General features: G+C 48.6%; 1 protein-coding gene across 5 annotated transcripts in view; it reads right to left on the bottom strand.

Annotated features, from left to right (window-relative positions):
- Window positions 1-27,967, bottom strand: part of GON4L (gon-4 like) — a 2,357,623-nt gene that overhangs the window by 747,513 nt on the left and 1,582,143 nt on the right. For all 5 annotated transcript variants that reach the window (XM_069649947.1, XM_069649953.1, XM_069649967.1 and 2 more), the window contains one exon: window positions 72-1,814. In XM_069649947.1, the coding sequence (XP_069506048.1) occupies window positions 72-1,814 (1,743 nt within the window). The remainder of the gene's footprint in view (window positions 1-71; window positions 1,815-27,967) is intronic.

Raw genomic sequence — 27,967 nt, 5'->3', positions numbered from 1 at the left:
GCAAGTTAGCAGCCGATACAAATATGGATTTTGTGTAAAACAAGTTTATGAAATGGCAGTTTCAGATTTACCTGAAGCTCTGGTACAGACAGTACGGATTCCTCTGAAGCAGACGACATTTCTTCATCTTCCTCATCTTGTGTGAGATCGTCAAAGTCTTCTTCCTCTTCCTCTTCCTGTCCCTCTTTCTCCTGCCCAGGATCTGGGCCAGCTGGAGTGGTGTTAGGCGGACCATTAGCATTCATTAAATCCTCTGGTTCTCCTGGGGGAATAGTAAGATGCGTACTGACGTCATTCTGAGATGCAGCATTCTGGTGTGACTCTGGACCTGCCTCAGTTCCAGTTGGACCCTGATCTTGCTGTTTCTCTTCAGAGCTTGGAGCCTGCCCATCTATCGGTTCTTCAGGGGCTGTGCAATCAGTGCTTGCACCTACCCCCTCCTTGCTTGCGTTATGCAGAAGGGCTTCAACACCCTGGTCCTGACCTGCACTCGGAATATACTGCTCACCAACTTCAATGTCATAGCGTTTTTGCCCAAGCATTGCATTTTGGCCAGGAAATGGTCCACAATCACTATCTACTAAACGTATCTTGCTCTCGATGGCTTCTGTGGACTCCTCCTTGACAGATACTAGTGGCTGTTCCTCCATCGTGTCACAGGACGACTCGTCCTTTACCTGTACTAATTCTTGAACATGACACTCGGGACCCATTTCAGTATTTGAGTTGCCCAGATCAGAGGTAGTTGGGCTGTCCCTACTGCAGGAGATTGTGCAGTGCATGCTAGGGGAGCTTGGTCTGTCTGAACTGGTAGACTTTGGGCTAACAGTATTAAGAGGATTCAAGCTCTTTAAACAAGAAGAATTCAGGTGATGCTCCTCACACAGCATGTTTGGGTCCTCAGTGTCCAGGTCAGTGGGCTCCTGTTTGGAATCCTCAAAGGATTCGGAGCTTTCACTCTTGACAAGTGGGCCATCTAACACACTGGTGTATTCCTGGTTCTCTTGAACTTGGACAGGCTCTTTTACCGGGGTGTTTGACACGATCAAATTGGTGGGATTCACCAGCATAGTGACTGGTATCCCTCGATTGCTTTGGTTCACAGATGCATTCATAGGCTGAATCGCACTAGTACCATTGCCAACACTCAGTAATTCAATTGTGCCGGTGGGGATTGTGAAAACAAAAGGAGCGGAATGCAAAAAAGGCTTCATTACTAACGTGGTACTAGAAGCAGCCTTCTTCCTGGGTCGTGCACGTCTCTTGTAAGGCTTTCTGTATCTTGGAGGCAGTGCAGGCAATGCCATTTTAGGCTGGTGAGGCACAGGTACCATAGGCAAAAGAATTCGCAGTATGGGAGCTGGCTCACTAGGTTTAACACTGGAAATTAAAGTTGCCAAAGGTGTGCGAGCGGCCTGACCTTCTCGGTTGTTTGTAGCTAATGGGATATTCTGGCATTGTAGGCTGGGTGCTTTGCCCATTAGATCAGTGGACTGAGACAAGGCCTTCTGCATTCCGGCTACACCTGAAATAGGTTGGGTACAAGGATTGGGTTTCATGAAGATGGGTTTCAATAAGGAATTTTTCGGTCGCCAAGCTCGCACTGAAAAACGACATCCTAATGGCTTCAATGTGAGTTCAAGGTCCTTTGGCACTATCAAGGGACATTTCTTTCCATCAATCCCAGTGTCAGGGCCTTGTTTCTTTGTTCCTTTTGTGGTCAGATCACTCAGATCACAGGCAGCGGCTGGTGCATCAGACATCTCCATGACCTGCAGCTTCCTCATTTCTTCTTGAATATTTGTCAAACTGGCCTACAGAGAGAAGAATATATAAAAAATTAAAATGCATACAAAATAAGTACATATTCTTCATTTACTTATGTTCTGTAATGGAAACGATTATTTAGAGGATATGAATGGAGACAGCAAAAACGAACACTGTCAATTACCCTACACTTAAGGACACCCCAGGCACATCTAGTCTGCACATTCTGATGCTAATAAGGACTAACAGAAACATCATGTCAGCCAATGTGAGCAGCTAAAGAAAACCCCACTGTTAGAAGGGGTTTTCTGAAAACTACTGTTGTGGGATCAAGAGAGACTTCTTGTTAGTAGTGTGGAAGTCTATCCCTTAAGGTAGGCTAAACTGTCACTGCTAAATGTAACCAAGCAGCAAAATTTTAGTCTAAGAGAAGGAGACTGGTGTGAAATCCAGATCTCTCTCTCTCTGCTCAACCCAAGTATAGGAATGTCTATAGAGTTAAGTATTGAAAACACATACACTCCGACCAATTATGTGCATAGAGCCTCCGCCGCATCTAGATAGAAATGTGAATGTTAGCATGTGCCACACTTAGACCGAATTCTCAAATTTAGCCTGCGTCACATCTAGATAGGATTATGAATGTTAGCATGCACCACACTTAGATGGATTTCTTAAATTTAGCCTGCGCCGCATCTAGATAGGATATTGAAGATTAACAAATGCCACACTCAGATGGAATAGTGAATGATGGCAAGCATCAACCCCAGACATAATTGTAAAGACAGCAGTGCCAATTAACCAATCCACTAACAATTTCACCCCTCTGCATACATCTCTCAAACTCTAACCAAACACAACCACAAGCCTACAACACAACAATCCGCACAAACTTCACTACACTGCAACAACAAAACAAACCACATAGACTCGCACAACAGCACACGACAACTACCGACCGTAAAACACCCCAAGCCCAGCCAACGGACCCACCGGGCTGAGGCTGCCAACAGCACATCACTGTTCTCTTGCACTTTTCCAGCTTATTCCAACTAACTCAACCACCCTTCCCTCTTTCAGAGCCGCCAGGGGACCACTCCGGTGGTGATAGTGTGCGGTCCAAATATCCTTTAACATTAATATCAACTACAAGCACACTGGATATAGGTTCAAAAATTCGAACGGCAACCCTATAAACGCAAGGATACAGTAATAGCTGCTAATACAAAATTGATACACAGTAGTAGCTTAAAGTGGAAGAAAACAGAGTGGCTAAAACACAACCCAGTTTAAAAAATATAATGCATAGAATTAAAATCCCAATGACTGTTAAAAACACCAGCCATAATCCCTATTCAAGTGTTCCAAGAGTGAGAGGTAAATACTCACTAGGCAGTACTTTTAGTTTGCAATAGTTCTGAATTTATTCACACAAAATATCAAAGGACAATGACACTTGTACAGACTGGAGATATGGTTACACCGATAAGTACTTTTAGGTCTCTGTTGAAGTAAGGCAGCAAACCAGCTGGCGAGTCTGGAGAACACAACAGAAGACTCCCAAGCCTAGGTTCCACCACTAAAGGTTTGAGGATGGATGGCTGCAGAAAGGGGACTCAAGCCCAAAAGGAGAATTCCACCACTGAGGATGCCAGCAAATCGGTTGTGCAAATGAGTCTTACAAGGCCCTCTAAAGACAAGCCACGTGAGGTAATTCAGAGGCACAGAGGATATCACACACCAAAGGATGCTGCAAACAAAGCCTCTAGGTCGCAGCTGTAGAGGTAGGTGTTAGGAAAGTTTTTCATTTTGCACCTTTTCCTCCATAGAGTCCTAGGGGACCCCAAGTCTTTTTACTTATTTTTTTAACTTTGCCCCGACATTTGGAGGTCAGTAAAGCCTTCTGCTTTACTTCTCTCGCCTATTTTGCTCATTCTTCTGGAGAAACCCACAAATCCATAAGACTATCAGTACTGAGAGACTTTGGCTCTCTTTTGGAATTCTTGTATTTTTACAATTTCACACATAACCTTATAGTGAAGTGCTGTTAGGATACTTTGTATCCTTATGAAGTTATACCTGATGGTGTTTTGGTTACTTTGATGATGTCTTTGGCCATCTTGTCCTTTGGCTTTCTTCCTGCCTTGTCAGGAAATTACTTCTATGCCAACTCCTTTCCCGGTGAAAGCTGCTGCTTTTGCAGGCACATGGGCTTTGTGTGTATGAGCCACGTCCTCGGACTCCCAAATGTCTGTTGCAAAAAATGACCATTGGTGGGCTTGGGCAAGCTCCCAGCCTGAATCTTGGAAAAAAGGAGGTCTACTGCAACAATTTGACAGATCATCGCTGGAGCCAAGACTTCTACAAGAAGAGACGCCCGCTGACGACCCGAGGGCATCTACTGCAGCAGGCCAACCTAAATTGTAGCGATTGGCACAGTGAAGCCCTGCTCCTTGGAATGATCTCAGAAGACCCTTGTTGGTACGTCAACACTTGGACCGGTGGGAGTCCCGAGCTCTGCTCGCAGAGCCCACTGTGGACTGGCCAGCTCCATTTTGGGTTACTGCACTCCAGCTGTAGCCATTCCAAACAGAGCCTTGATACTCATTGGCTCTTCAGCTTGTAAGCCATAAGTCGCTTGTCCTCACATTTTTAGTCTTCTCACGATAAGGGAAGCTGAGCTGGACCTGCCTCCGTGTTCACCACAAAGTCCTGTCGTCGCCGGACCATGGTGACTGCCTGTGGAACCATCCTTCAGCAATGTGTTAGGTAAGAATTAGTGCAGTCCAACTGGTGTGGAACTACACAAGATTTCTCTTGGCATTAAGTAACCCACCTTTTAATATGAGCCTGTACTACAGAAGTTGGTAGTGTGAGTGAGCAGCCAGGCTTATCTTAAGAGGGGTAATGTGAGCTGTAGAGCTGTACAATGAAATCAGTAAATGCAAGTATCCAAGTAATCACACACTTATTATAATAAATGAATTTAGTTATACACAAAGATATTTAAAGCATTCTTTAAAAAGCAGCACTTAGTTGTAACATTAATCCCAAGTGAGGATTCAATTTAAAAAAGTGAACAACAAAACAGGTGAGTAATTCATTCATATGTTACACATGTTCCACCACCCAGAGGTGACGTCAGTTGAGGCCAGTATAACATTTATATTGGTAGCACCTTTGCAGTATTGAGTTACTTAAGGCAGGAAAGGTTAGGGTTAGATCAGAACAGACTGATAAGTTATAAGAACAGTTAGATTCTCCCGAAGAGATGCAGACAGTCTATTATCCCAGCAATAATAGTGTTTAACAATTCAAACCTGTAAGGGAACAAGCACTGCCAGGTTCAGAAGGAGGCCTTTAGTGAGCCAAGACAGCCAAAGTCAATGGGCAAAGTCAAAGTTCTGATGCTCTTCTTCTTAGAAAAATGTTCTTAAATAGTCAGTGTTCAAAAGAGAAATCACAGCAACTCAAGAGTCATCTTTAGAAAGCACAAGTTTTAAGACCAGTGTAGGAAAGTTGAGGTCAAATTAGAGTAGGGTTAAATCGTACTCCCAAAGGTTGGAAGTACCTCAAACGGTAAAATTATAGTATACACCAAGCACCACAGTACCTTTGAAATTAAGAAGTTGTTCCAGCTAGATGCCTTCTGCATGCAATGCTGCAGATCCTTGTTCCTGGTCATGGTGATGAAAGGGAAGACGTCTGGTGGGCTCCTGCGGCTGCACTCCAGAGAAGGTGTCGGCAGCAATCGATTTCCATCAATTCAGCGTCTTTGTGGTTTTTTTCTCAGCACCAAAGAAAAACAAAAAGCTCTGGTTAGCATTTCCTTGTTCCCTCGGTCCTGGACTCTGGTGAGGGGACTCTGGACGCAGATTTCTTGCTTCTATAGGGTCCTCTGGATACCCACGAAGATCTGACCGGATTCAAACTTCGGAAGTCTATGCACTCACAGGTAGTCGATGTAGCCCGGGTATTGGGCTTCTGCAGCCTTGAAAATTCACAGCAAGCCAGGGGTTATTCCAAAATTGTTGGTCTCGAGACTAGTTGTTCCCACCAGCCTAAGTGAGGAAGTCATCCTTTACGGGTCTTCCCAGTCGATTCGAAAACAGGGTCAGCACAGCTGCAGGGCTTCACCTGGCACTTTGTGGTCCTGGAGGGTGCTGCTGGCATCTTCTCTCGTCGTCTGCTTCGGATGTTGTCCTCCAGTGGTCGAGTCTGCTCTTAGCCAAAGCACAAATGAATAGGAGCACTTTTTCAATTAGGATAGATAGCACCCGAGTTAAGGGTTCCCCCTGCAATGCTCCCTCAACCCACAATTAATCGAATTCATTCTGAGTGGATAGAAAGAAGCAGCAGGTAGTCTGGGATATGAGGCAGCAAACAATCAAAATTCGACCTTCCCTCACAAAATAGGAGGCAATAGCCTAAAATGACACTTGGAAATTGACAAATAAATAATGTGTGGTTAAATCTATGAGGCAAATATGATTTCTCACAATAGCAGTAATGTATAAACCCTAGCAATCACAAGGGAAGGTATCAACAAAGGCATACAGTTAAAAAGCAAGTTGAAAGTAAGAACTCGATGCAGTCAAAATGGCACGTGGAAAAGTTGCATTTCCACTTTTTTCAGTTTTCAATGTCAAAACGTTTTTTTTAAAAAACAAGTGAAATATACAAAATCTGAATGCGGTTTTTAGGCAGGGCGATAGATGCACAACACAGGGACAATATGAATGTGAAAGTGACTATAGCTGAAGAACTGGATACGATTTTCAAGGTGAAAGGAGGTTCAGTTTGGGTAAAAGGAAGCAATTAAGAAGAGCAAATCCGTTTGGAACGAAAGGAAACGTTTCACTTAAACTAGATTATTAAGACTAGATTGTTAAAGAAAGACACGGTACGATCCCAGATTAATTCGCAACTTAACCCTTTCACCCCACGTTCAGATCTATGTGGGAATTAATTTAAATTATTCCAAATATTGCTAAGGAGTTACAAGATGAGGTGAATGAAAGAATGAATTGCGCTAACACTAGGAAAACAAGGACAGGGTGCACAGAAAATTCTAACAGTTTTGGACAAGTTACCAGGGTATGGATAGGATTACTTGGAGAGTAGAACAAAGAAAGTATCAAGATGGGGTAGGCTATGGATCGCTATGGGAGGGGAAATACTCACAATCTGCTCTTGGATTTGGGATTAGGAACAGCCAACCGGGTTCTGGACTCCAAGGCTCGGGTCACCAGATAGCGGGCTCTCATGGCAAAAGACAGATGGGCAAAGGTCTGGTCATGGCACAGTGACGCCTCGGCGGGATGGAGCGGGTAAGCAGGCGGCGCTGGAGAATCCCACAGTGTGCTCAGCCACCTTTTCACTTTCTCCCTGAAGTTAGTAGGATTTTGTTATGGGGTTTTAGTGGAATTTCTGGATCAAGGCCTTGCTGGATAGGATCAGCTATACTTCGGCCTTGCAGTAGAGTCTGGAATCCTGCAAAGCTAGATCTGGAATGTCAGGATACGCAGGCACTGGAAATTCAGGAGAGAGTATGTCTAGAGTTCTGTCAGCCACCCATATTTATAAGCCATGGTGACATAAGATTATATGGTGGGGCAGGTTTAGCTGGGCACGCCTCTAAACAACTGATTGGTCAGGGGTGATTGTTACCGCCTTGCTGTCAGCTGGTTGGATTCTTAAGGACATGACATCAGCTTTATGATGTGGGTTTACTATGTCCAGAACCTCCCACAGTTAATTTTGCCACAACCCAGTTTTCACATAAATGGTAAATTTTTACAATTGTGGCATTTGAACAAATTACATAGGCAGCTTACATATTTTACGCAGAGCAGGTCAGTCCAATTCTCGCGGTTGTAGCACATTGTTTCGACCGTCTAACAGTTTTTCGAGACTTTCAGTGATAAATATTCAACCTAAAATCCTATAACTTTATACATGTGTAGAGATCATAAGGCATGCAAGTATTGAATTTCACAGTGGCATCATGTACACATTTCTCAACATGTTCAATTCTCTGCCATTTCTGTTCCCTATATGGCAGTGAAGGCTACCACGTCTTAAGTTAAAAACCACAAAATTATATTTAAACATTTTACATTCCTGCAAAGTCCAGTTGAAAAGATAAAAGTTTTTAATGTTTATTAATAAAATAGTCTTTTGAGGTAAATGGTCTGCCTTTGTCTTCCAAATATGGTCATGTACTTCCAGGCTGCTCTTGAGTTGGCTTTGAAGCTCCCAGTAGAAGTCGCGGGGATGTGCGATTTCCTTTTTCACATGTCCGTGTCCCAGAATCCACATTGTAAAATGCCTCAACCCAGACAAAAGTCTGATGCCTAGGCTGTTCAGTGCTTTTGGTCCAGTCAAGGTTTTCCAAGGTAGCAATTAGCACTCATGTGTCCTAGAATCTATTGTGGCTCCTTCTTTCAGAGGTTAGGCCACTCCTTTGGTCAGCCAAATGTCCCTTGAGCCATGGCAGAAACCTTTTTGGGGCGATTTCCCAGTTCAGCCAAAAACATTGATTTCTTTATTTTAGTTTGCTTTGAATCAGAAGCAAGCCCGTTGAATAAAACATCCCATATATGTTTCCCCGCAAAACCCCTTTACATTGCTAGGCCATGACAGGTTTTTATTCAACATTGTACTTTTAAAACAGGTATTTCTTTTTTGTTTGCAAAAGCCTATTTTGACACATGGTGAATGCTGCTGGGATTTCTCTTTTAAAAGGTTTGCTCTTCCATCTGACTTCCCAATATTGTTCTGCAGCCATAGTCCATTTCTTTTATACAGCCATTTGTTTAAAATACAAATCTACTGAAATTGACATAGGCCCAGAGAGCCAGAGCCTCTTTGAAGCATTGATTTCTGACATTTTGTAGCCCAAAAGTCAAGCGTTTTCCCAAGTAGCTGAAAGTAAAGCTTCTTTTGATTTCTCAGATTTGGCCGACACAGCCTGTCGTTCAGGAATAATGCTCTTTTCTGAAGGAGCACAATGTGAATATGGATGGGCATGGCAGGGTCTCACTGATGAAAGTAGTGTGATGAGGAACAGAGGAAAAGAGCATCAGAGCGGCAACCTTTTCAATGGGAACATTTTGCAAGCCGCAAAGCAGCGCCACTTTTGAATTCACTTCTTTTGGTGCACACATGAACACACACTGGCACCTTTCTTGGTGTGCTCCCTGTTCCAACTCGCCCAACAGGTGTTTGGCAAGATGGTGGAGCCATCCTTTTGTGTCTGCAAAACACAGTTTTGATGCGGGGCAATGGTGCTCCAAGGAGCCAGCACAGCAATTTTGCTGTTGACTGCAGCACAGCTTGGTTATGGATGGGAATTCTGCTGAGTGGGTCAATGTAGCCCACAATGGCACCCATGGGTGGGGGTACAACCCTGTGCCCCTATTGTATGTTTCTGGGCACCTGTGTGTGGGCCACAGAGTAGTATATGGGCTGGTGGCAGCTCCATGCTGAATTTGACAGGTGCTCCGAGTATCCTCCATTTTGGGATACGTAGGCCCTGCCATAATAATCAATGGATTCCTGATAGAAGGCAAGATGGCCCCTGTGGCCTCGGCTTCTATTACCTGTTACCTTGTTTTCCCAAAGTCCTGGGAAGCCCTGACTCTGTCCCTTCACCTGACTGGCTGTTGGGTGGAAGAACCATATATGGTATTGTGGGGAAGTCCAGGTCAGACTGACTGGAGCCTTTCCAGAGATTATGCTGTGGGTACACCCTTTGGGTGGGGCCTGGGTGAATGGAGTGTGTGACCAATATGCATTCCATGGTATGGGTGTCTAGTTTCTGTGTGTGTAGCACAATGAATGAGACAGCCCTGCACGAAACAGACAGGAATGCAGTGTGGTATGCTGAAAGGCTGGGTGCAGGGCTGTCTCATTCATTGTGCTACACACACACAGACACTAGACACCCATAACATGGAATGCATTCCTGTCTGCACGAAACAGACAGGAATGCAGTGTGGTATGCTGAAAGGCTGGGTGCTTGCCCCAATCCACATTCCTTGTTTTGGGTGTCTGAGTGGAAGTGAATGTGCACTGTGAGCCTGATCGGCTGCCTGCCTACCTGCATGAATGCCCTTCTGTCTGATTGGCTGACTGAGCTTGGCTCAGCAGTGTGAATGAGGGACAGATGTGTATATTTGGGGACCTCTCACTTCTTAATTTGTTCAGAAGCTGAAGCCGAAACTTGAAACTGTTTATCCTTGAAGCCCAGCTGGAAAAAGAATTGCTGCTACTTTCTTTCGACCCAATCTAAAAGCTGTCGAGTCGGTCGAGGACAGATCCAAGAGCGGACCTGGCTAGGAGACCTCTTCCCGAGCTACGAGGGATCATCATGCAGAAGCTGATCTTCATCGAGGCACCCTGAAATTCAGTCCCGTAGGGGTCCAACAGGAATTCTTGAAGTAAAGCACAAGGACACTGAGGCCGTCGAGGTTCATCGCTGTTGATTGGGGTTCAGAGGATTTCCGTAACTGCTGGAAGCCCATCGAGTCGTGTTGCCCAGAAGCGGGGACAGCTTGACACCATACTTCGATGACCGGAGCTGCACCGCTCCTCCTTGCCTAAGAACATTAATGAAAGGGCTCCGTTGCCATCACCCTTGGCTACTTTTTCCCACCGGAGAAAGTCGAGGTCATTGACGACTGAGGAAAGTCTGCCGGTGGGTTTCCCGTCACCCGAAGTCCACTAAGACGCTGACGTGAAGATCCCAAATACAGTCGTGGTCGAGTCCCAATCGTCGACACCAGACGCCCGCTGCCAGGCCTACGTTCTTCACCGAGTCTTCTTTTCCAGCACTGAACACTCTGCATCGGGGTGTACTGCATGCCTCATCTTCCCAGGACGTCCTCGAACGATCACAACGAGCACCACAAAGATTGAAGCTGTAGTCTCGACGCCAGTGTTTGCATTTCTTTGAGGAACCTCGACACCCTGTGGCTCCTGCTTCAAAGGAAGTTCACCCTTGAGGGATCTGTAGATGAACCATCGAAGAAACTCTTCTAACTCGGGTACATTGGGGTAGTTGAATATTTTAACCAGGAAACAAGACTATTTTAACATTAATGGACTGGGCTTTTTAATATTCTATATTAGAGGTTGCCCAGGTGGGAGGGGGGGGGGGGGGATCTTCACACAGAACTGCGTGTTGGTACTTGGACAAAGTATTCTGCCATTATGTAAAGTAACTGATCTTCCTTCCTATGTCATATGCTGATCCTCATTACTGTTTGATTTGTATACCATTAGAACTGTCAGAAGTTGATACATTTTAAAGTAGTCAATAGCTAAGTCTGGTACTACATAGACATTTAGCCTCATTACGTGTCCGGAGGTAACTATGCCGGTGATACAGGCGGGTTGCCGCTAGAGCCGTAAAGAATTACCGGCACCCGATTTTCCGGTAACACCGGGGGATTACAGCCCTGGCGGCCAGGAAGTCAGGCGCCGGCAATTTGGTTAATCCCCATTCCCATATAGACTAAGGACAGGGACGTTTCAGGACCCTCTCTCATTTCCTGCCTTTCCAGACACACTGGAGCCTGGGTGGGCCACAGGGCTGAAGCCCGCCAAAGGCATAACACACAAAGGAATCAAACCTGATCAAACAGAGTAAAAGCCCAGAAGAAACCAACTAACAAGAAATGTAAAAAAAAAAAGAAGACTGTGGCCATTTTGCGAAAATGGTCACCTTTGGCTGCTGCACTGCAGCGGAAGTATCAGCCTGCAGATACATGTCACAAGGTAGTAAAAAGGAAACCACTGCCACCAGCCATTCAAGTGAGTTAGAGTAAGAAAATGTTACATGAGGAATGGGTTATGTAACCACCCAGCACTCCACATAGGGTGGTGTGTGCTGGACCCAAAAAGAAAATATAAGACAGGGGTCATCTTACTATTCTTGGGAAAAGTAGTTCACCCAAGAAAATGTAGTTAAACATTAAGAGACGTGCAAGGGATTTCTCAGTGGCACTTCACAAAAGGTGCTGTGTGTCACAATGCAAAAGGAGATGCCTATGGAGCTTGCCAGACTCCATAAAACAGTAAGGAACATAGCAAATCATAGTCATGAAAACACATAAATGGGTGAGAAAAAGTTCCCGCTCACTTAGGAGTAAACATTAAAAAGCCGTGAGTCCAGCAAAAGTGCTGGGGGTCTCCAAGGTTAAAGGGAATTGGCACAAGAATGAAAATTCTCCCCAACACAATCCCGTGAGGTATCCTGAAGGGTCTGCATCGCTGAGGTATGCTTTGTTTCATTTGGGGGTCTTCAAGAAGTTGTCTGGAGCTGTCTGGTGAGAACCACAACCAACTCCCAACACAAAAAGTGACCTCAACACCTGCAACCTCCGGGCTCCCCTCACCTGAACCAAGGACAGAAGACTGGCACCCCAATATATTCCAGAAGGCCTACACTGTCACCTGGAAGAATCGGGTTTAAGTAAACATAACTGTGTCCCTCCCACCCCAGTCTCCCATAGGGTAACATTGGATGATAGGATATATGGCATTTATAACGCCCCTATAAACAGGTGTTTCAAAGCGCGAAAAGCCAAGGGAGGGGAAATAGAGGGAGGACAAAAAAAACAATGCTCTTGCTAGGCCTAGTGACATTCAGAACACGCAAGTGCAGGGGAGAACTGGCGTGGGTGGGGGGTGTCTGTATGGACAAGTGCAGCACAAGGAGAACAGGAACACAACAAGAAGTGCAGCCAACGGATGGCAAGTGCAAGTGTTAGGAATGCAGACAACAGGTGTCTGTTAAGTGCAAAAGAGGACACTGTAGGGTTGCAGATACAGACCAGAAGTGCAGGGGGGTGCCAAGAGGCAGTGTGGGTATGCAGCTGGACAGGCAGGGACCTGTGCCCAAGTTCAGAGGGTTGCCAAGTGACCAGTGCGTGTAACAGGAAGGAGATCAGCAGGGGAGAGGAAGATAAAAGGCAGAAGCAAAGAGGAAGGTCTTTAGGTGCTTCCGGAACCGGAGATGGTTCTGCTCAAGTTTCAGAGAGTTTGGGAGGCTGTTTCAGAGGGAGGCTCCAGCCGAAGAAAGATCTATCCCAAACGCGTTGCTTGGAGAAGCAACTGACCCTCAAGGAGTTGGAGGTGGAGGAGCGAAGAGCTCGAGTACGAAGATATTGCGGTAGAGGGAGTTGGAGGTATTGCGGTCCCAGGCCCCAGAAAGCCTTGTGGCTTGTGGACGATGCAGAACCATTCATTAGATAGAGAACTTTATACCTAAACTCCCTCTGGCCTGGCCTTTGGTCGTGGAACTGGGGTCAACGATCCTGACCCAAGACTTACCTTTGTAACAGGATAGAGTGGAGTACATACCTGGCGAAGTAAATGCGCACCTTACTTTAAACAACTTTTCAATCACCCCCATAGCCCACTGCATCAGTTCTGAAATACCTTCCCTACCTTCCCTAGAGAAAGACCATAGTGGAACTCATGACTTTTGGGCACAGGCCCCATACATCTTAGGGCAGGACTGCATAAGACAGGGAATTAGGTTGTGATTGATCTCTCTGATCCAACTTTCTCCTTGCATTTAATTACACCACTGGTATTTGCCATTATCTCTATAAGGGAATGGATATATCTGTAAATATGGTTTTTGAGTACAATACTTGCATATGATTTCTATGCTTAATGTGTTTAGAAAGCCCAAATAAATAATTGTGGTTTCATATACTTACTGATTAACTTGAATTAGTACCCGGCGAGAGTCAAGCAGAATGTAAAACACATTCTGATTGGCTCTCGCCGGGTCGTTACTCGGCCGAGAATTCCTCGGTTGGCATTTCCCTGCTTTGTACACGGCGGGGGAGGAGGGGCAGCCCCTCAGCCAATGAGCCTCCACACAGCTGGAGGCTGCCACTGTCCCCCGTCGGGGACTTGGGTATGTTTTTTTTGTTTCCCCTCCTCTTCTCGCAACCGCACTTACCTTCTTATCTTTTTTTTTTCAGGAGCGGACGCGCTGGGAACTGAAGTGTTCCCACCGCATCCGCTCCTGATGGGCGCCATGGAAAGGGAAAACGGACTGTTTTCCAATCCCCAGCGGCCATTTTCTGTCTTTTTTTTTTGTCTGTTCTGAAACGCTGCAGCGATGGTCAACCAGAATGTAAAAGGATTCCACGGTCATTGTTCCCGGCGCGTCTACTCCTGAAGGCCGCCATGGAAAGGGAAAACAGACTCCGTTTTCCCATTCCCGGTGGTCATTTTCTTTACCATTTTTTTTCTGTCCCGAAACACTGAGCGCTTCTGGACAGAAAAAATGCTTTTATTACCCCGGTCTTGCGGGCCGGGGTACTAATAGCAATATGCCCCTTGTGGCGGGGGCATTACTGAGTTTGGTAATGCCCCGGGGCCTTCGTTAAGGCCCTCGCTTCATCAGGCAATATTGCTTAATTCAAGCCCTTTAGATTTCCAGTAAACTAGCAGCTCTTTTACAGCAACCTGATAAGGGCCCAACTGTACAATAATCCATGGGAGGAATATCCATCAAAATGCGCATTACTGAGAGGTAAGTCATTTGTTCTTCTATGGATTCCTTCATCCCACAAATTACTCATCATTGTTAGACTGCCAGAGCTGTATGTGGATCTGGAGGATGTTACCTACATCAGAAAACTCTGAAGGACCACTCTGCTGAAGAATTTGTCTTGCCCCAAAAGGTAATCCAAGTATTAATGTTTCACAGACGTATGCAGCCCCACCCTCTTTAGGGCAGAGGAGGCAGTCACACATCTGACAGAATGAGCTTTGAGACCTTCAGGCAGATCCTTCACAGCCAGATCATAGCATTCCAAGATGCAGAGAATGATCCACCTTGACAGGATCTGTTTGGCTATAGCCCTGTCAGCATGGACACCAGCATAACCCACAAAAAAGCTGGTAATCTTTCCAGACGTCCTTTGTCCGAAAGATACAGAAGCAGAGAGCCTGCACACCGGACACAACCAATGGAATTGCTCCTTTGCCTTAGAAAGATGAGAGAGAGGAAAAAACACTGTATATTCTGAAAGAGATGGAAGTCAGACTACTGTTGGGAGGAAAGAAGGTCTAACTCTTGTCGTCACCTTCTCTTTGAAGAAAACCAAAAAGGGAGGTTTAATAGAATGCAAGAGGCTCTTTCAGCTGACTCACGAAAGTAATGGCAAACGGAAAGATCACCTTATGGGTGAGCCATCTAAGAAAACTTAATGCAAGGGCTCAAACAGAGCAGTCGTAAGGAATGTCGCCACTAAAGTCGGATTCCACACAGGAACCACAAACTGGCATGATGGAAACAGTGGGAATTGTTAAGAAAGAGCATTGCTCAGGGGTCCTTTGGAAAACCAAAATAGTGGCAAGTTACCAATGTACAGCACTTATCTGCAAGCCCGTCCAGTCCAATAAAAAAAAAGACATATGGACAGGTGAAAGGGTCCGCCTCCCTCTCACACCACCAAGATCAGAATGTACACCCTCTAGCGACAGACTTCGGGTGGGAACAAGCCTGATTTGCATATGGTCTTTCCCCTTTAGTAATGGCTTGGCAGTTGAAGAATGATGGTCTGGAAGGTTGCCCAGAGCAAGAGGTTAAGACCAATTCAAAACCTTCCAGCCATCACATCTTGATTTGCTATAGTCACTCTGAGTGGGATGGGTGCCCAGACGCGGGTGATGTGGCTGCTGAGCCTAGAGACCCAAGCTACTCCTCACTGATGACACCCAATGAGGCCGAAACATGTCTGGGGATGCGTGTGGACTCGTGCAGAAGGGTATGTGACCATGCAGTTCGGGCTGGCCTGCCCCTTTTGTGGTGGGACCAAACCTGATTTGCATATGCTCTTTCCCCTTTTGTAATGGCTTCGCAGGCGAAGAACGGTGGTCTGGAGGGTTGCCCAGAGCAATCCCAGAGGTTAAAATGAATTAAAAACCTTCAATCCATCACCTCTTTTGTTTAGTCAAGATAGACTTTGTGGCTTGCCTCCGTGCTGAGAGAAGCATATCCAGGACGTTGCCAGACAAGTCCAACTCTGTATCTCAGCAACGAAGAATGAATGCTCAAGCTGCTGAGGTTCGGATGGAGGACCCACTCCTCCGACTGGGAGAGCAGATCTAATCTGGTTGTGAGGTGCAAGGGATGAAGATGGACATGTCCAATAACTCCAGGTACCAGGTTCTATCAGCCCAGTCCAGAGCAAACAGAACCACATGGGCCTGAACAAGAATAGTCTTGTGAGAACCAGCAGAATTGTAGGGAACTGCAGTCAGGACGTTTTAAACCAAATTCTGTTGAGGATACTGCAACAACTAACCCTCAAATAAGTACTTACAGTAATAATACACAGAATTAAGAAGATAACAAGCACACTTAAACACAGTAATGCGTACACGTAGACTCTTCTGACGCCAATGTCTATATGTGGGTGTTTTGATAACAGGTAAGTACACAACATAAAATGACAGGTGGAGAACCAGGACACCATACAACCGAACAAACAGTTAACTACCCAGACGCTTGCCCAACTCAGTGCAGTCTCCTACAAAAGACACATCCCAGCCCTAGTACATGTGAAAGGCACTAGACGTGTTGGTTAGCACATAACCCATATAAGGGCATGAGATTAAAAGGGAAACACAATTTCATCCAAATGACAAATCGGTGAAAAGTCCCTAAGGCCCAAAACACAAATCCAACAATTCAGTCTTCCTAGGCAGCCTTCAAACTGTGGGGCTGCCCCCCCCCCCCCCACCACTAACAGCCCCAGGGGGGCCCAAAGCTCTTCAAAAAGGAAGACAGCTTTTAATAGAAAATATAAGCAGGTATGGCATCTTGGAGGGGCGGAGGAGGGGTTTCTGGCAACAATATTTGTACTCAAGAGGGAAGGGGACTCGGCATAAGAAAAGCTTGAATACCACTGTCCGAGGGGCTTATAACAGTATTAATGCAGAATCAACCGAACACCACAAATGTATAGCCACAAAGAGGATGGAGCCACAATAAACCTTAGCAACAAATTCCGATAATCAAACATTTCAATAACTTATCTTCCAGATACATTTCATGGAAAAATAAACACAAGTTTGCTAGATGCTGTTGATATATGATATGATATATATATCACGCTCATACACAAGTGTTTAAAGGCATGATTAGGCAAGTGAGGGTTGCAAGGGAGGACAAAACAACAATCATACTAGGCCCAGTGACATTGAGAACGTGCAAGTGCAGGAGAGAGGGAAAGTGCAAGGGGCAGAGAACGAGTGGATAGTGCTGAAAATGTGATCAAAACAACAACAGGTAGTGCGGCCAGGAGGTGGCAAGTGCAAGAATTACATGCAGACAACGGGTGTCTAATAAGTGCAGGTAAAGGGACTGTAGGGTTGCAGATACAGACACAAGTGCAAGGGTTGCCAGGAGGCTGGGCGGATATGCAGCTGCGTGGACAGGGATCTGGGCATGAAATCAGAGGTTAGCCAGATGCCCAGTGCAGAAACAGACAGATCAGCAGGGGAGAGGAAAAGAGAAGGCAGAAGCAAAGAGGAAGGTCTTGAGGTGCTTCTGGAACCGAAGATGGTTCTCCTCAAGTTTCAGAGATGCAGGAAGGCTGTTCCAGAGGGAGGCCCCAGCCGAAGAGAGAGATCTACCACCAACTTGTTGCTTGGAGAAGCGACTGACCCTGAGGGAGTTGGAGGTGGCGGAGCGAAGAGCTTGAGTAGGGAGGTATTTCCGAAGGGAGAGTTGAGGTATTGCAGACCCAGGCCCCTGAAGGACTTGTGGACAATGCAAAGGGGTCTTGAACTCAATCCTTGCAGCCACTGGGAGCCAAGAAAGATTTCAGGGCTGGAGAGATACAATCCCTGGGCTTGAGGCCAAGGACAAGTCTTGCAGTCCTGTTCTGAACGAGTTTCAGAGCGCAGAGTAGTAGTAGCAGGCAGATTTAGAAAGAGGCTGCTGCAGTAGTCCAGCCTAGAGAGAACCAAAGCTCTACAGAAGGTGAGCTTCTGGGGAAGGAGAGGAAAGGAAGAATACCTCTGAGGAGGTGAAGTTGGTAGTTTGACTTCTTAGAGATGTGTGGAAAAAAGGAAAGCATGGAGCCGAAGATGACCCCGAGGTTCTTAGCCTCACAGGTGAGATCAGGGAGAGGGCCAAGGGAGGCCGGCCAGAGAGTGACAGGAAAGGAAGGAGCAGGAGTGCCGGGATGTTTAAGGAACAAGTTACTTACCTGTAACTGATTTTCTCCAGCATAGGTCTGGCATTGATTCAAATGCTCATGAATATTCCCAGTTGTCAGGCTGGGAATCCTCTGCAAAGAAAAAAATCTGTTTCACTTCTGAACTGTCTTTCTCCTAACAACCAATCACTGGTCTCTGGGTCATACTGTCCCCAGCCAATGACTGCCCTCTTCCTAAGCCCGTCCTCTGGCAGCCATCTTCAGATTTAGTAGCACGTAAAGTGGCAATTGGACCAAGAGAAGAGCCGCGGATAGGTTGGTGGGAGGGTTCGCATGTGAATCCATGCCAGACCCATGCTGGAGAAGAACAAGTTACTCTCTTACCTGGTGACGTTCTTTCGATGGGATGGTCCGACGATGTATTCCATATCTATGACAGTAAACACCACAGCTGTGCTGCTTCGGAAAATCTTTCGGCGTCTGCGTCCTGCGTTGATACGCCGCCCTCGAGGACTCCTTCGACGGCAGTGGATGTTATAAGTAGGACGCACGACGCCCGTAGCCTCAGTTGTAGTTTTTTCCCAGAACGTGTGGCACCAGTCTTCTGCCAGTCTGACCACACAAAGCCTTGCGGAAACGTAAGCTGCAATCTCATAAGAAATTCTGTAGCGGGGAAGGCAGGGAGGGAGCGATATGGAATACGTCGTCGGACCATCCCATCGAAAGAACGTTACCAGGTAAGAGAATAACTTGTTCTTCGAGGGGATTGGGTCCTCCGACGTATTCCATATCGATGCAGACTCCCAAAGCATTACCAATGAAAGGAGGTGGGAAAATAATTTAGAATACAGAAATTTAGAATGCCCAATCAAATTGCGGATCAAAGGACTGCCTTGCCAAAGGCCAGATCCTGCCCACGGATGGAATCGAGGGAGTAGCGACATACAAAAGTATGGACCAAAGCCCAGGTGGCTGCATCACAGATGTTACGAATAGGAACACCCTTCTGTAGGGCAGTAGAGGCAGCCATACACCTGGTAGAATGGTCCTGCAAGCCGACCGGTGGGTCCTTACCCGCCAAGCGGTAACATTCAGAAATTGCCAGAATAATCCAGCGAGACAAAGTCTGCTTAGTCACAGCTTGTCCCAAACGCTTTCCAGCGTAACCAATGAAGAGTTGATCGTCCACTCTGACCCGGGAAATGTAGAAGCTTAAATCTCTCCTAGGATCCAGCCTATGGAGCCTCTCCTCTTCCTTACCAGGATGTAGAGGAGGATAAAAGAATAACCTTCTGGCTTAAATGAAATTCCGACACCACCTTCGGAAAAAAGGAAGGACGAACTCTAAGGAGAACCCTGTCCTTATGAAACACAGTGAAGGGTGGCTCAACTGAAAGTGCCTGTAACTCACTCACTCTGCGAGCGGAAGTGACCGCAACTAAAAACATAGTTGTAAGTGTTAACAGTCTCAAAGGACAAGAATGCAAAGGTTCAAAGGCAGCACCCATTAGAAACTTGAGAACAAGGTTCAGATCCCAACTGGGCACATGGAAAGGTGACGGAGGGGACACATTAGTGAGCCCTTTCAGAAACTGAGAAATCAAAGGGATTTTAAAATAAGAACACTCCTCAGACGAGCGCTTAAATATAGAGAGCGCCGCCAGGTAACCTATAATGGTACCCACTTGTAGGCCCTTGTGGGCCAAAGAAATCAAAAAAGACAGAACAACAGGAATATCACATGAAAAAGGATCCACATTCTGAACCCTGCACCAGTCGCAGAACTTCCTCCAACGGCAACGGTACAGGGACTTTGTTGCCGGTCGTCTGGCCGAAAGCAACACCTTCATCACGTCTTCAGGGAGGTCCCAATCATATCTCAACCTTTCAGAAGCCAAGCGTGAATGTTGAGGGATCTGACCTCTGGATGGAGAACCTGACCCCCCACCCGTGAGAGCAGATCGTCTCGGTAGGGAAGACGACGTGGAGGGCAGATGGACAAGTCGAGAAGGTCCGGGTACCACGTCCTCCGGGCCCATGCCGGAGCACTGAGGATCATCGGGGAACCGAACCTTCGTAACCTCCGCAGCACTTGTGGGATGACGGGGACTGGAGGAAACACGTACAGCAGAGGGAATGACCACTCCACCACGAACGCGTCTCCTAGGGCTCCTCTTGGAGGAAATTCCCAGGAGCAGAACCTTTCGCACTTCCGGTTGACACTGGAGGCGAAGAGATCCACTTGAGGGGTCCCCCAAAGGGCGAAGATCTTCAGGAGACTCTCCTGAGCCAACTCCCACTCGTGAGAGATCGTGTTCTGCCTGCTCAGAGCGTCCGCCGTCTCGTTTTCGTGTCCTGCCAGATGAACTGCCGAGATCGAAACTTCCTGCTGGATTGCCCAGAACCAGAGCTGCATCACCTCCCTGCACAGAGGAAGTGACCCTGCCCCACGACCCCCCTTTTGTTGAGGTAGTGCATGGCCACTGCTTGTCCGTCAGGATCAGGACATTCTTTCCTCGCACAGTCGGCAGAAAAGCCTTCAGGGCAAGCCTGACGGCCCTCAGCTCCAACAGATTGATATGGAGTCTGGACTCTGACGGAGACCAACGACCGCTCACTGTCAACTCGTTGGCATGAGCTCCCCATCCCATGAGGGATGCGTCCGTCACGATCGTCACCTCCGGCCAGGGTAGAGAAAATGGAGCCCCCTTCATCAGATTGCCTTCAACGGCCCACCACAGAAGGTCCTGGGTGACCGAGGACGGCACCTGAACAGGGTCCGACATCCTGCCGGCGGACTGAGACCACTGGAGTTTGAGTGCCCATTGCAAAGATCTCATCCGCAACCTGGTCTCTGGCACCAGAAGAATGCAGGATGCCATGAGACCGAGCAATCTCAAGAAGTCGAACGCTGGGAGACTCTGGGCATGCTGAAACATGTGCACCATCTGCTGAATGTGATGAGCCCTCACCTGGGGAGGAAAACACTGCCTCAGGGACGTGTCGAGCACTGCTACGATGTACTGAGCCTCTGAGTTGGCGTCAAGTGGGACTTAAGTTGAGGGAGAAGCCCAGCTTGTGAAGGGAGTGGCAGGTGACGGACAGATGATCCTGGACTTGCTCTGGAGAGCGCACCCTGATCAACCAATCGTCCAGGTAGGGGTAGATGTGAATCCCCCCTTTTCCTGAGATGCGCTGCCACCACTACCATGAGCTTGGTGAAGACCCTCGGGGCGGAGGTCAATCTGAACGGCAGGACCCGAAACTGAAAATGCGAGTCGCCAACTGCGAACCTCAGGTACTTCTTGTGCTTTGGATGGATCGGCACATGAAAATAAGCGTCCTTGAGGTCGAGAGACACCAACCAGTCCTGAAGTTGAAGGGCCTGGAGGACTTGAGAAAGAGTAACCATCTTGAACTTGTCCTTCCTGAGGAGTTTGTTCAAACCGCGCAAGTCCATGATGGGTCTCAATCCCCCATCCCTTGTTCCTCTCCGCTAAAGGCACCAGTTCTATGGCGCCTTTCTCCAGCAGGGCTTGAACCTCCTGCACAAAGAGCGGATCCGGACTCTGCAACGAGAGATTCCCCGGTGGACTGTTGTGAGGCCTCTGCCGAAAGGGAAGACAGTAGCCGTGGGCTATGATCTCCAGAACCCACACATCTGAAGTAATGGCGCGCCATTCGACAAGATGCTGCGCCGGCCTTCCCCCAATCGGCGAACCATGGGACATGGCCTCATGACTGAGCTGAAGCGGCTGCGGCGTTGCCTGAGAGCAAAGAGGCAACTGCCCGAGCGGCCTTGGCACCTTGAGTTCCCTGCTTTCCACCTCTGGCACTCCTACGGTGGCCCCTTTGACTGGCAGCTCCTCTCGCTTTACCAAAGGATGAGTAATAATGAAAGGAACCTCCCCTCCATTGCTGTCCCCTAGGACGAAAAGGCAGAGGTTGGCGAACTGCAGCGCCCAACGACTTCGCTGCAGCTTTGGAGGTCTGCAACCTCTCAAGGCTCTCGTCGGCATTGCTGCCAAAAAGATGTTCACCGTCAAAGGGCATGTTGAGGAGCCGGGCCTGCACATCAGGAGCAAACCCCGACTTCCGCAACCACGCAAACCTGCGTATTACGGTGCTCGCCGCCATGGACCGGATGACGCAATCTGCCATGTCCAAACCCGACTGAACGGCCTCACACATGGCGTCCTTGCCATCCTGGACCAAAGCAAGAAAACGATCCCGTTCGTCCCCTTCGGGAATATGTTCAGCCGCTAAGGAAACAGTGCCACAGAGTGTGCGTGAAACGTGAAAAGGCACATACGGAGTAGGCCGCTTGAAGAACCATACCCCCTTAAGAAAACACTTTCTTCGCCCAACCATCAAAACGCTTTTCGCCCCCATCAGGAGGGATGGTAGGATACAACGCCTGCTTTGCTGGGGCCGTAGCCGCCTGCACCACTAAACTCTCCGGAGTGGGGTGCTTGGTCAAGTAGCAGGGGTCGCTACTGGCTGGGCAGTATTTTCGCGGCAAAGACTTGCCCACTGCCGGGAGACTCCCCGGAGCAGTCCAAGCCGCAGCCACCCTCCTCTGTAGAGCCATATGGAACGGCAGTACCAGGTCAGTTGGTGGACCTTGGTCGAGGATATCCGTGAGGTCATCCTGAAGAAAATCCCCTGGGTGAGCAGACCACCCCAAGTACTCAGTGACCCTAGACATACGGCGCCGGTACGAGGCGTCGGCATGGGTGCCAGGCTCAGGCCTACAAAACTCCACCTCCGGCGAGGTGTCCAGACCACTGGCGTTGAGAAGGGACTGACGCAGGTCCTCAATCTGGCTATGGCCCGAGAGAATCTCATCTGGCACCGTATCAGGAACCATGCCATCATCAGAGCCCTCATCCACCTCCAAAATGTACTCAAGATGGTGGAAAGTGGGCACAGAATGGGGAACAAAGCCATGCTTGACCTTGGCCAGAGCCTTTCTAGGAGGTTCCACCGTGCCCCGGGGTACTCGCGTCGAAACAGCCTCGAAAGGCATCGAGGGAATCGGCATTGACGCTGAACGCGGCGCTGACAGCATCAACACAGGCCTCGAGGGCGGAGCCCCGAGCGTGGTCCTCGACATCCTGGGCGCCAAAGGCATCGACGACTTCCTCGGAGGCAGAGCCTCGAGAGAGTCCCTCGACGACCTCGGCGCCACAGGCATCGACGTCTTCCTCGAAGACATCACAGGCTCACACGGTCTCGAGCTCGTCGAGGTCCGGGACCTGGAACGGGCATGACTAGAACGATTCCCCTTGTCCGAGTGGGACCGCTCCCGCGAATCGTGCCAACCACCCGAGCCCGAAGGCGTATGAGCGGTGTCTCTAGTCTGATCATGACTAGACCCCACTCGGAAGCGCGGACGGACCAGTGCCCTGCGATTCGAGAATCGCTAGCATTTTCTTACCGAAGGAAGCCCATTCCTCTGGCGTTGCATGCTTGGTGGGATAAGCGACCCGCCGAGGGGCGGAGTCCTCGGATGAGGACGGGGTTGGCGACCAATGACGGCGCTTCCGGGAGTGCCTCGAAGAGGCAGAGGAGTGGCGGGACCCACTCCGGGACCGAGACCCACTGGACTTCCAACGACAATGCGGAGAGTCGCCCCTCGAATCGTCTGTCGAAAGCCCCCTGGACCTCAACTTCCGGGGCTTGGTCACCTTACCAACCGACAGTTTCTTCTTGCGCTCCCGCAAGGCTTTGGACGTAAGCGACTGGCAGTCGACACAATCATCTGTGTCATGGGCCTCCCCGAGGCACCAGAGGCAGGCGTTGTGCGAGTCAGTCACCAACATCTTGGACCCGCAGTCCCCGCACTTCTTGAAGCCCGGACGCGGGGTGGAAGAAGAGGTAGACATCTCGAAGGACTTTTACTTCACAAACGAACAGGTTCGAAGAACCGAAAGAACAGAAACTCAAAAGAGTCGAGGCTCGCCGAGATCTCCGAAGCGAACACGTTCGCAGAAAAAACGGAACTGAGGCTACGGGCGTCGTGCGTCCTGCTTATAACATCCAGTGACGTCAGCAGTCGGAGGAGGTCCTCGAGGGCGGCGTATCGATGTCATCGACGCAGGACGCAGAAAGATTTTCTGAAGCAGCACAGCTGTGGTGATTACTGTCATAGATATGGAATACGTCGGAGGACCCAATCCCCTCGAACAACAGTTACAGGTAAGTAACTTGTTCCTTCTCCAGCATGGGGTCTGGCATGGATTCACATGCTCATGAATAAAGAATACATGGCAGTACACACATGCACAACCACGGGAGGTGGCAAGGCTCAACATTAAGCATCTCTTACCTCCTCACCAGGCTCACCTTCAGGCAAACAGGTTGCACAGCACTGCTTGGCCTACTCTGTACTCATCCCTGGAATCCCTGTCGACACAGTAGAACTTTGTGAAGGTGTGCATCGACCTCCATATAGCAGCCCTGACAATGTCAAGCAGGGGCACACCCGGACACGAACGCCGTAGTTGCAGCGATCCTCTGGTCGAGTGGGCTCTCGGACAGCCAGGCAACAGTCGTTTTCCCAACCAGTGACAATAGGTGATGCAGCTGGAGAGCCACCTGGAAAATGGAAGCCTTGGAGAGGGCCTTCCCATGGTTCACAGGGCCAAAGTTCACAAAGAGTTGCAACATCTTCCGGAAACTCTTTGTGTGGTCCACATAGAACTTCAGCGCTCTAGCCACATCCAGCAAGTGCAAAGTCCTCTCAGCCGACGATGAAGGCGTCGGGAAGAATAGAGGTAATACCAAGGGCTTGTTTAGATGAAAATCCGACTGCACCATGGGCATGAAGGAGGGGTGCGTCTGTACCACCACTCTCATCTTGTGGGATGTCAAATAGGTGGTTTGCAAGAGAGAGCCTGGATCTCTCCCGCTCGTCGGGCGGAGGTGATGGCCACAAGAAAAGCTGTTTTCCATGACAAAAATGTCAGTAGCGCTGAATGCATAGGCTCGAACAGAGGACCCATGAGCCTAGTCAGCACCACATTGAGCTCCCACGTCGGTGCCAGAGCCTTCACCGGCGGGAACGAGCGAAATAGTCCATTAACTAACTCCTTGACCAATCGATGCAACCATACGGATGATCTTCCAGGAGATCTGGTGTAGCGGGAGATAGCCGCCAGATGAACTTTGATGGAAGCATGGGCCAGTCCTGCCTTGGCCAATGACAAAAAATACGGAAGCACCTGCGGACCATTGACTCGTAAAGGGTCGATCTTCTGAATACAGCACCAAACAGCGAACCTCTTCCACTTGTGCCCGTAGCATTTGAGAGAAGGTGAAGCTCTGGCCTTGGCGAGCACCTCCCTACAATCCGCTGGGAGATCATAGCTCTCAAACTCTAGTGTTGCAAGAGCCAGGCCTTCAGGTTCAGAGACCCTGGGTCGTGGTGCAGAATGACATGTCCAGAAGGTCCGGGTACCATATCTGGCTCGGCCACGCCGGTGCGACGAGGATCATCCTGCACCGGGAACGTCTGAGTTGATTGACTAATCGAAGCAGCAACGGAGGGAACACATACACAAACAAGCCGTCCCAGGGGAAAACGCGACCCCCATGCTCCCCAGCTGGGGAAACCTGCTGGCAAACCTCCGGCACTTGGTGTTCGTCGCCCTCGCAAACAGATCGATCTGGGGATTGCCCCATCTGCAGAACATGTGATCCACTTGGTCCTGCCGAAGTTCCCACTTGTGGCAAGAGCACAGCTCCATGCTTAGAGAGTCGGCTACAGTGTTCTTCACTCCTGCAAGATGAAACAGGATGAGGAACATCCCCTGGGCTACGGCCCACTGCCAAAGGTCCTGCGCCTCTTTGGAGAGCACCGAGGGAATAGTTTCTTACCTGTAACTCCATTTCTCCAGCATTGGTATCTTTCATGGATTCACATGCTTAGAATATTCCCTGTCGTCAGACTGGGACCCCTCGGTACACATATATAGCCTTTTCCAATAGGAAAACTTCCGACACTTTTGTGTCCTATCTACGTCCTTTTAGGACCCGCCTACGCATGCTCCGTAGGCCGTCCCCGTATAAGAGGGCCGTCCCCGTATAAGAGGCCCGCCCCCGCAGTTCCCCTTCAGATTTCGGCCCCTCCAAAGTAGGAAGGGTTAATTTTATCCATTAAATACATTACATTCCGGGGAGGTTGGTGGGCGCATGTGAATCCATGAAAGATACCAATGCTGGAGAAATGGAGTTACAGGTAAGAAACTATTCCCTTCTCCAGCATTGGATCTTTCATGGATTCACATGCTTAGAATAGATTGTATAGCAGTAACACTTGAGACGGTGGTGAGAATGTAATGTAATATACCCTCAACATACTACACAATGCATATGTACAGTAGGAATAAGTTAACTCATATAACCTTACCCGCATAAAATGAACTGTCATTAAAAAGGTAGACAACAGATTCTCCACAGCGTAGAGCTTACCTTACTGAAACAGATGGCGCAGGACAGCTCTTCCCATCTGCACCTCGTCCGCATGCTGCCTAGCAAGGCAGTAGTGGCGGGTAAACGTGTGGGGCACTGACCATGCCGCAGCTTGGCATATGTCCGTCAACGGAATTCCTGCCCACAAAGCTGTTGAGGAGGACATGGATCTTGTAGAATGGGCTCTAGGATGTCCTTGCAGTGGCCTTCTGGCCTTAGAGTGACAAAACGCAATCGTCGATGAGACCCATCGAGCCAATCCTTGTTTAGAGATTGCTTTTCCTCTCGTCGACGGACCATACGCGACGAACAGTTGTCAAGTAGACCTGAATTCCTGTGTACGATGTAGGTAAAATTTCAGAGCCCTCTTAACGTCGAGGGTATGAAGAGCTTTTTCTGCTGCCGATGATGGTGTGGCGAAGAAAGTAGGGAGAACAATGGACGAGTGTTTGTGATACACTGTCGGAACTTTTGGGACGAACATAGGATTAGTTGCCAGGACTACTTTGTCCTTAAAGAATCTTAGGTATGGCGGGTCTACGACCAGCGCTTGCAGTTCCGAGATTCTTCTAGCTGATGTGATAGCTATCAAGAATGCCAACTTCCACGAAATGAATTTTATGTCGGACGTGGCCATAGGCTCAAAAGGCGGTTTCATTAAGCCTGCCAACACTGTGTTGAGACTCCAAGTCGGGGGGAAACATTTTTCCAGGGGAAAAGCTCGAAATAAACCCCTCATTTAGTGTTTCACAAGTCTGTCGCTAAATAGAGGAGATGACTGCCTTTTCCTTGTGAACCTCGAGATGGCCGCCAGGTGCACCTTTATCGATGTGAAGGATAATCCCCTCTCCGCTAAGAGGAGCAGGTAAGGTAGAACTTGTTCCGGCGTCACCGACAACGGTTGTAGGCCCTGTTGCCCCTTACACCATTCACAGAACCTCCGCCACTTATAGGAGTAGGATTTGTTTGTAGAAGGGGCTCTAGCCGCCTGTAGAATTTTTTGACAATCCTCTGAAATGTCTAAGGCGCCGAACACCGAGAAGTCAGGAGCCAGGACGTAAGGTTGAGACTGTCCGGGTCGTGATGCCACACCGTGCCTCTGTCCCGGGATAGAAGGTACGGGACTTTCGGAAACGCTATGGGATGTTCCAGCGACAGATGGAGGAGGTCTGAGAACCACGGTTGCCTCGGCCAGTATGATGTCACTAGAATCACCCGGCAATTGTATCTGCGTATCCACTGTATTGTTTTCCGTATGAGGGGAAACGGGGGGGAAAGCATAGAGGAACATGTCCGTCCATGGGAAGGAGAACGCCTCCCCCACCGACCCCTCTTGGGGCCATCTGCTTGCAAATTGCTCGCATTTCTTGTTGTCTTTGGTCGCGAAGGCGTCCAGAGGGGGTTGACCCCATTTCTCAAACACTTTCCTCAAGTGACCCGTGTCCACTTCCCACTCGTGTATCTGGGCCATGCTTCTGCTGAGGGAGTCGGCTTGGCCATTCCTCACTCCTGGAAGGTGATGA

The sequence above is a fragment of the Ambystoma mexicanum genome, chromosome 1p (assembly GCF_040938575.1).
Source record: "Ambystoma mexicanum isolate Mex_15411 chromosome 1p, UKY_AmexF1_1, whole genome shotgun sequence".
NCBI lineage: Eukaryota > Metazoa > Chordata > Amphibia > Caudata > Ambystomatidae > Ambystoma > Ambystoma mexicanum.
Note: the sequence above shows the minus strand (reverse complement) of the source record. Positions and strands in the feature narration are given on the sequence as shown.